This window comes from Echinops telfairi, unplaced genomic scaffold (assembly GCF_000313985.2).
Source record: "Echinops telfairi isolate 266 unplaced genomic scaffold, ASM31398v2 ScPeMD7_7424;HRSCAF=8462, whole genome shotgun sequence".
NCBI classification, from domain to species: domain Eukaryota; kingdom Metazoa; phylum Chordata; class Mammalia; order Afrosoricida; family Tenrecidae; genus Echinops; species Echinops telfairi.
Genome location: NW_022111324.1, coordinates 40,739,934 through 40,749,844, shown reverse-complemented (window position 1 = coordinate 40,749,844; position 9,911 = coordinate 40,739,934). Strand labels below are relative to the sequence as shown.

At 39.1% G+C, this 9,911-nt stretch overlaps 1 protein-coding gene across 3 annotated transcripts in view; it reads right to left on the bottom strand.

Annotated features, from left to right (window-relative positions):
- Positions 1–5,724: 5,724 nt before the first annotated feature.
- CFH (complement factor H) overlaps positions 5,725–9,911 on the bottom strand; it is a 75,890-nt gene continuing 71,703 nt past the window's right edge. For all 3 annotated transcript variants that reach the window (XM_045298294.1, XM_045298293.1, XM_045298292.1), the window contains 2 exons: positions 6,900–7,082; positions 5,725–6,130 (listed from right to left, as the gene is read on the bottom strand). In XM_045298294.1, coding sequence (XP_045154229.1) covers positions 5,934–6,130; positions 6,900–7,082 — 380 coding nt within the window. In that variant the 3' untranslated portion in view covers positions 5,725–5,933. The remainder of the gene's footprint in view (positions 6,131–6,899; positions 7,083–9,911) is intronic.

Here is a 9,911-nt window from a genome sequence, read left to right as displayed (position 1 = left end):
GTTGTTGTTTAGTATTAAAAAAGAAAAAGTTAAAAATTAAAAAATATTGGGGAAAAAAAATTTTGGTGGAAAAAGGAAGAGAATGGAGAGAGAGAAGGAAGGAAAATCTATAAAAGAGGAGAGAAGAGAAGTGATAATAGTGAAAGTGGGAAAAGAAAAAAGAGATAGAAGGAATACCTATAGGAAAGGGGCAGAAGAGAAGTAATAGCAATACTGAAAAAGGAGGAAGAAAGAAGGCAGAGAAGAAAGCACAGAAAGTTAAAGAGAAAAAAGAGGAAATCAGCAAGAGATAAAATATAGATATAGATAGATATAGATATAGATTCCCCACCCAGCCTTCTTTTCCTTCCAAGTTCTAGCGGTGCCTAATAGAAGGCGGAGGTGGGAAAGGCCTTGCTACCACGGGACATGGTGCTGAACTGGGTTCAGCTATGTGAGGGGAAATTGCTCTTCAGTTCAGCAAGCCCTCCGAGGTCCCTGCAGGCCTGTAGATGGAGCCTGCGGGCAGAGGCCATGCAGGGGGAGCCTGTGAGCAGTGGCTAAGCAGGAGGGGGATGCCCCACAGGGTGCACCTCCTGTATTGTCCAGGAAAGACTGGGACAGCAAGAGGTGCTGAGAGGCACAGGCCACAAAGGTGACCATGCTCCGCCCTTCGGGGAGCCCACCGTGCAGCAGGCTCAGAGCTGCTGGGTGCATGAAATCCCTCAGCGCCCCAGGGAGGGCAAGGTCGCTCCTGCAAGCATTCAGAACCCCATAACCCATGTGTCCAGTGAGTAGGAGCACCCACTGTTCTGCAGCAGGTGGATTCAGCTCTTCACTGGGGCTCCTGCAGAGACGCAGTGCCACAGACAGAAGCGAGCTTGGCGCAGGTGGGAAGTGCGCGCCTCCGCTTGCCTGGCTTGGAATGGAGTGGGAGCTAGGCTACGGTGTGGGCGGTCGGCCAACGGGGTGTCGGTGGAGAGGTCCCAGGCAGCAGTGGGGGTGGATGGTCCCCTGGGAGCATCGCCCAGGCAGCCCCTGGTATATTGCAGGTCAGCCACCTGGGGCTTGGATGGAGGGAGGGAGGGACGCGGGCCCAGGGGCAGATCACTGCCACGTGGGGAGAGGGGACCCGCGGGAAGGAGAAGCTACTCTCCTAGTGGGGTCCCGCAAGTGGGAAGCTGCTGACAGGGGTCCCGCCACCACCTGTCTCGGCAGAGCAGGCAAGCGACTCTGGGTGCGGGGTCCCGGTTTGGGGATGGAGTGGGGATATAGCTAGTCTAGGTCATGATGGCGGGGGCTTAGTGACCCATGATGTCCCACGAATCGGGCCCTGGATCACCGAGGCCCTGGCTCAGGACAAATGTGTGGGGTGGAGGTGGGGTGCTGGCCAGGGGGGATATTTCACTCACCAGACTCCTACCACTCAGTTATCTGGACACCAAACCCACCTTGTTCAATAGAGCTCTCAAAGTAAGCGGGTCCCCTGGTCCGCCATCTTCCCGGAAGTTGCCATCGTCATTTTCAAAATATTTTCTTTCAACTTGAGCCCTTGATATCAGCTCCTCATTTTTCCCTCCCTTCCCTTCCTCTTGAAGACTTGATAATTTACAAAATATTATTATTTTTTATGTCTTATACTAACGGATGCCTTCCTTTACCCACATTCCTATTGTCCATCCCCCTGAGAGGGGGTTATATGTTGATTATTGTGATTGGTTCCTCCTTTGTACCAATACCTTCCCCTTGCCCTCCTGTTATTGAGATTCTCAATATTGCTCCTGTGGTGTGTATCTGTCCTTGATTCCCTGTTTTTCAGCTATTATCTGTATCTGGGTACATGCTGTGGTCTAGCTGGAATTGTAAGGTGGAATTGGCGTCATGATTCTGGAGGGGAGGAAGTATTAAATAACTAGAGGAAAATTGTATGTTTCAATGGTGCTATATTGCACTCTGACTGGCTCATCACGTCCCTGTGACCCTTCTGTAACGGGATGTCCAATTATCTACAACTGGCTTTGAGTCTCCACTCCACCCTCCCCATGATTCACATTGATATGATTTTTTATTCTGTGTCTTTGATGCCTAATACCTGATACCATAGACAATTCATGACTACACAGGCTGATGTGCTTCTTCCATGTGGACTTTGTTACTTCTCAGCTAGATAGCTACTTATCTTCAAGCCTTTAAGAGCCCAGATGCAATATTTTTAGATAGCTGGGAACCATGGACTTTCTTTGCCACATTTGCTTATGCACACATTATGTCTTCAGTGTGTCGGGAAAGTGAGCATCATGGAATGCCAGGTTAGGCGGGGGGAAAGGTAGTGGGTATTAACACAACCAGGGAGAAGGGGACAACAGGTGATCTAGAATCAATGGCGGTGAGTGTATAGCATGCCTGGTAAGGATTGATCAAGGGCAATATAACTTAGAGGAATTACTGAAACCTGAATCAATGCAGAACATGATAGTTGGACAAGAGAAAAGTAAAAGGAAATAGAGTAAAGAACTAGGAGGCAAAGGGCATTTACATAAGTGTAAATACAGGCATGTACACATGTAAATATACATAGAATGATAAGGAATGAGATCTATGTACATACATTTATAGATATTGTATTAAAGTAGCAGGACATTTGGCCTCTACTCAAGTACTCTGTATCATACACCTTCACAAACTGGAAATAAATAAAGCTACACAAGATCCTTTCTTAAAACATGTGATTCGTAGAAATTATACCTATATTTATTGATAAGCTAAATACTAATCCTTGCTGTTAGAAACACCCTCTTCCATACTTTCTCACCAAGAGCTACTTTACAAATTGGTGTTTTGTATTTCTTCCATTTTCTTTATTATCCTATAGTTTGTGGATCTGAATTCTGATTGTTTTAAAAAGTAGGTTGATAGTTTAATTAATTAGTATAACTCCAAAACTAAAAATATAAATGATATTATACCCAAGAAAACAAAGCTGATTCAGTCTATCCAGAGACATTTTCTGGTTCCCCATGACAATACCCCCAGAAACCGACCTACAATCGAAGACACTAAGGAAAAATTTTGCTGTGCTGTTTTATTTCAAATTGAATTTGATATCAAGATGTTTCCTGTTTTTTGAAAATGAAGAGGGATTCTAGACAAGACTGTTTTATTCATTTATGTTATTTGAAATATATAAATATAAATATTGCATTTCAGAATCATATTGCTCAATACTTACTAATTTCTTCTTTAGAGAAAAAAATCATGAAAACATTGTGATTGTTGCTATTGCTGTTAGGAGCTTTTGAGTTGGTTGCAACTCATTAACACTTAGCAGTTCTAAGCAAATCAGAAGGAAACATGGCCACATTGCCTTGTCCAGGGCAATATAACAAGTAGCATTTCTATTGTCTTTGAACCCACTGTTGTGGCCACTCTGTCAACCCACCTCCTGTGAGTCTCCCTCTTTTTCACTGACCTTCTAATTCCCATGCAGATTTCCTTTTCCAGGGACAGTTCTCTCCCAATAACATGTCCAAGGTGCATAAGGTAAAGTCTTGTCTATCTCGAGGAGAATTCTGGCTGTATTTTTTCCAGGATAAATTTATTCTTCTGGTAATCCATGGGACTTCCACTATTGTTCTCCAACACAGGAATTTAAATGCACCGATTCTTCTGTAGGCCTCCTTATTCATTAGGCATCTTTCACATGCTTATGAGCCAATTGAAAATGCCATGCCTTAGGTCACAATACCTGATTCCACAGAGTGACATCTTGCTCTTTCACTTTAAAGAGGTCTTAAGTAGCAGATTTGTTTAATGCAGTGCCCCCTCAATCCCCCTTCTTTTTGACTGATGCTTCCATGGTTGTGAATCCAAGCAATAGGAGATCAGTGATAAATCTTTTCTCCGTTTAACACAGGGTTAAAAGTTGTGAGGATTTTTGATTTCTTTACTTTGAGTTGTAATCCACACTGAAGGCTGAAATACTTGATCTTCAGCTAGTGCTTCAAGGCCTCTTCTCTTTCAGCATGGAAGATTGTATCACCTGCTTCTCACAAGTTAATCGCCTTCTTGCAATCCTGATGTCGGGTTCTTCTTCACATAGTGCAGACTTACATATTATTTGTTCAGAATGCTGGTTCACATCATGAAATATCACCCTTGTTGCACCTGTTCCTGATTATAAAGCAGGCATTATCCCCTTGTGCTCTTGGAACCATGGCTTTTGGGGCTTTTTGAACTGGTTCCACAGGAGCACAAAGAAGTGTTCTGGAATTATGATCCTTCCCAATGCTCTCCGTTGTTTGTTATGAAGCACACAGTCAAAAGCCTTTGCATAGTCCATGAAACACAGATAAACATCTTTCTAATATTCTCTGCTTTCGTCCAAGATCCATTTTGCATTTGCAAGGAAGTACCTTTGTCTTAATCTCACCTTAATCCATCTTAAATCTCTGACAACTCTTTGTGGATGTACTGCTGCAATCACTTTTGATAATTTTCCGCAAAATTTTAATTTTAATAATTTTCCACAAAATTTTAATTTTAATGTGACATTAATGGTATTCATGGACAAATCCTGCTTTCTATTAGGTAATCTTTCTCTGGAATAGGCACAAATATGGGTCTATTCCAGTCAATTGGCCTTGCCTATTTCTTGGCATTAACTGGTGAAGGCTTCCATCAGCATGTTGAAACATTTCAGTTGGTATTCTGTCAATTCCTGGGGCCTGATTTTTCTTAATGCCTTCAGTGAAGCATAGACTTCCTCTTTCAATATCATTGTTTCTTGATCGTATGTTAATTCTTGAAAGGCTTGGATGTCGACACATGCATTTAGCTACAGAAAATTTTATTAGGCCCTAAGACAATATCAAAGTCTTGAAAATCATCAACACTATCTTTTGGTTAGCCTTCTTTATTTTAAAATATCATCCTTTGTTTCAAATATATGTTAAAAATAAAATAATTGAGACTACCAATCATTATGAAGGGGTCAAACACAAATACTCCTATTTGCTGCCTATAACCCAAATGCCATCTTGTTCTGATGTGTTGTTGGGTCCGTGTGGAATCATAGTGGTCTCAGGTGACAGAGTCGAACTGCCCAACAGAATTCTCTTGGCTGAAATCTTTGTGGAAGAATTCAGTCAGGGCTTTCTCCCATGTAGCCTTTGGGTGTGTTCGAACTCCCAACCACTTCAATTAGTGGCTGACCCAGGACTCATTAACCCAACAAAAGTCTCTGGAGTAGGTTATCAAATTTTCTGCCTATCTTTGTTTTATAAGCATTGATCAAATCTTGTAGGACTGTGTACATAAATTTTATGTGGGTGCTTAGACGATATTGGACTTGCCTCAGATTTTATGTCAATGCTTTGATCGCTATAAACTCAAATCAATTTTAATCTCTCCTAATAATTGGTTTGAATAATCAGGTGGGTGAGATATGTTATAGGAGATCACTATTTGAATTTTCCTGGCATATTTACCTATAGGGAGCTAAATGGGCTAATATTGAAGACTGAAAAATAATTGCATATATTTTGTTACTATGAACATGCTTTCCACGTAATATTACTTTGAAGATGGAGACAACTACAGCTCTTATTTTGTCTGAACAAGAGTCTCAGAAAGCCTTTAACATTATGTTGAAACTCTTCTCTGTGGGGAAGTGATGGACCGCAGCTGGTGCTGAAATGAGTGCCTCTGACATGTGACCAAGGATGTTTTATGAACAGAACACATTACTTGTGGTTTGGCAACTTTTAATAAGGCGTGTAAGAGAGTCAAATATCTGTCTCTGGTATTATAATTGCATGATTCTCTTTACAACAAATTCTAATTTATGAATAAAAATTATGTAAGAGTTGAAAAACTATTGAGAAAATTATATTACCATATATAAAATTCAGGAAATGTATACAATTTGATTATATGAATGTGCTTCAACCACAGCATTAGCCACAGCGGGGATACATTATTTTCCCTTCATGACAAGTTGCTCGAAAACTGGCTCTTGGTGTCAATTCCCTATAACCCCATTTACATTTAAATTCAACAGTATCATGTGATTCAGAATAAATTTTCTTAGTGTGTGTCCATCTTAACTGTATTTTATGTCTTTCCAGCTCGCTTTCTGATATTATACACGCATCTGAAAATAGAACAAACAAACATAAAAACTGTTAGCCAACAAAAAATATATTTTTGTAGACTTTCAGGTTTAAAAACAGTATTGAAAAATGATTTGGGCATTCTTTACAAAAATCTTTCCATTCTGTGAATAATTATCATGTGCGTTTTAATATGGTGACAACAATAAATCTAAATATCAACTCATTGCAATCAAACAAATTCTGAATTGTTGAGTGGGATCTAACCCCATGTATGTGTTTCTGAGCAAACTTGCATAATAGTGTTTCTTGTTTATAATTTTAATAGGAAGAGATTGCTAGGCTTTCTTTTGTAGTTCTGCTCGGCAGCCTCAAACTGCCTACTCTCAGGTTATAAGATGACTTCAAAGCATTTGTGCCAGCCAGGGGCCTGAACACTGTTCAATGATAGAAAAATGGTGCATCATGCTTAATGAGTAATAACTGGATCGTATATCAGGGAATCACACAGTCAATTATTTTAATAAGTGGTTTGCATTAAAGAAATATTTGTATATTTTGATTCAATACGAATTTTTAAAACTTCGTGCCTTTACATATTAACATTGAAAATCCCTAGAAAGCAGTTCTAATTCTGTGTTGCATAAGTCAGAATTGGCTGTATGGCAAAAACTTTTGCTCTATTAATATGTACAAGTGAGCTATTCCACACAATGGTGTTTGCAAGTTTCTGATGTTAAATCATATCTAGCAAAATATAATGATTATTATTTTGATTTGTCCTGGATCAATGGAAACAGAGGTACTCACCTAAACATTTTGGTGGTTGTGACCACTGTCCATTCACACATGTAATTTGTTGTTCACCCTGAAGTACATAGACAGCTTGGCATTGGTACTGAACTGATGATCCTGGAGCATATTCTTTTTGTGGGAATGAAGTTGTGTCTCCATTTTCAATAGCAGGAGGAGGCCCACATTTTCCTGTAGAATCTAATATATATATATATATATATATACATGCAAAAATGTACTAGTTGGCTTAAAGAAAAATTAAGTCACCTTGCGGATTTACCTGTGCAAAATAAAAATGAAGCATAATGTGTAATATAAAGTTTTCTGTGACTACTGAGAAAAGAATTGGGTCATGGAAGAAACTCAAATCATTTAAATTGAAGGCTACTTTAAAACACATATAAAACATTGATAAATATATCTGTTTTGCAATATCAATGTTTTCTTCATGAAAAATTAACCACTAAGATAAATGATGGGTGTTTTTCTGTCTAATAAAATATAATGTCTACTGGATCTCACATTTAAAAAAATGTTATTTCCAAGGAAACATCAACTCCTTGAAAATGTTCAAAGGATTAAAATATATTTGAACTTTACAGAAAAACGCACTGCTATTGTTGATTTTAAAAATCTTTTATCTTTGGTTCACACAGGGTGGTAAGCTTCTTCATGAGGACTTAGCTGACTCTTCCATTAGATCAGCGGTTCTCAACCCATGGGTCGTGACCCCTTTGGGGGTCAAACTAACCTTTCACAAGGGTCACCTGATCCATAACAGTAACAAAATTACAGTTATGAAGTAGAAATGAAAATAATTTTGTGGTTGGAGGGTCATCACAACATGAGGAACTGTACTAAAGGGTTGTGGCATTAGAGAGCTTGAGAACCACTGTCTTAGATGGTTTCTTGCTTGGGACAAGCTTTTAGAACCCCGGATGCTATTACTCATGATAACCAAGCACCATGTAGTTTCTTCACTACATTTTGCTGTGGCACCCATGTATTCAGTGATTTCATTATGACTGAGTATTCGGCAGGGCCGTGCTATAAGAACTAATTTTTCATATATTAGGGCTGTGCTCAGGTGATAATACAGTATCTATTCTTACCACTGTTGGTTCTTTAAGTGCCTGGTTTTATTTCTGTGACAACATTGTCATTTTATTGAATTACATCCTATATTATCTCACTAAGGTTTCGAGCCATACTATTGCTAGGAATATTATTGTAGTAAATTGTATAATTTTATCGATCAGAGAAGTTCACATGTGTGTAGTAAAAATCAGGCTCAATTACTTGAGCAGTTAGCTTGTATATCTCCAAGATGTAGGCTACTGGTTTCTATTTACTTATGGTGTGGGAATGGAAGCTGAACTAATACTTTTGGTAAACCTCAATTGTGGGATTAGAGGTATATCTGGTAGACTAAACCTTGTAGAAAGAAGTAGAAAGAACATGAAATATATATATCCTGGGTGACCATCCTTTGGGTGTATCAAGGAGATTTTGATCATAGCAACCCTACAGGACAGGGTGTAAGAACCTGCGTGGGTTTCTGAGACTGTAACTCTGTATGGGACTAGAAAGCCTCATCTTTTTCTCTCCAACAGGGTGGTGGTTTCAAAAGGCTAGCCTTGTGGTTTTCAGTGCAATGTGCAACACACTACGACACCGAGGGTTTATACCTCCTGAACCTGAGAACCTCTCGAAAACAGGCTTGCACACTGAACCTTATTGGCAGAAGTCCCGATGAGCCATTGGCTGACATGAAGGCCATTATTGGAGGGAAAAGCAAAAGTACATTGAAAAGTACATTAAAAAGAAAGATGAAAGCACATGTCATAAGAGATTCTGAAACTTGCTCATCATGCTAGAGTAGTTAAGGCAAGTGGAAAAATATGAAATCACATGCTGAACAAAAATTTTCAAAACTCATCTCAAAAGCACTATGTAAAATATGATAATTTTATAGGTCCAAAAAGACCTAGAGTTGGAAAAACAAAAAGGAAGAAAATATTCAGCACTTTATAAATTGAAAGAACTAAAGAAAATGTCAAGCTGTAAGTTGCAATATTTAAAGATTCTGAGCAAAATATTGAATGATTAAGCAAGCATCAAACGAGTAGGAAAAGAAGACACAGAATTATTGTACCCAAAATAACTGGTAGACATTAGCTCTTTTAAGATGCATTGTATGAGCCAGAACTAATGGCAATAAAGTAAGAATTCCAAGCTGTACTGAAAGCATTAGACAAAAACAACTTTTCGGCGATCAATGGCACACAAGTTGAAATGTTTCAACAAGTTAATGAAGCACTGGAAGCACATACTCACGTATGCTAGGAAATTTGGAAGACAGTTACTTGTTCAGTGGATTCGAAGATTTATATTTCTACTCATTCCAAAGAAAGGTGACCCAACAGAATGTTCAAATCATGGCACAATATCATTAATATCACATGCCAGAAAAATTTTACTGATGATCACCCAACAGAGGTTGCCAGAAGTTAAAGCTAGATTCCAAAGTAGATATGAGACAAAGAATAACCTTCCTGGTGTCAGATAGATCTTTGCTCAAAGCAGAGAATACCAGAAAGATGTTTACTTGTGTTTTATTGACTATGCGAAGGTATTTAACTTTGTGGATCATAACAAACTATGGATAGCCTTGAGAAGAATGAGAATACCAAACCATATCTTTGTCCATTGATCAAGAAATGTGATTGGAACTCGGGAAGACTGCATGGTTAAAAGTCAGGAAAGGCCTCATCATGATTGTATCATCTCACCAAACTTATTCAATCTCTAAGCTGAGACAAATATGGCATAGATGAAGAAGAATTTGACATCACTATTGGCGGAAGGCTTATTAACAACCTGTGAAATGGAGATGACACACATCTTGCTGGCTATAACTGAGGAGTTGAAGTCCTTTCAGATAGAGGTCAAGAATTTCTGCCTTCAGTAGGGATTACAGCTCAATATAAAGGAAACATGAAATCCCCACAACTGGATAAATAGTAA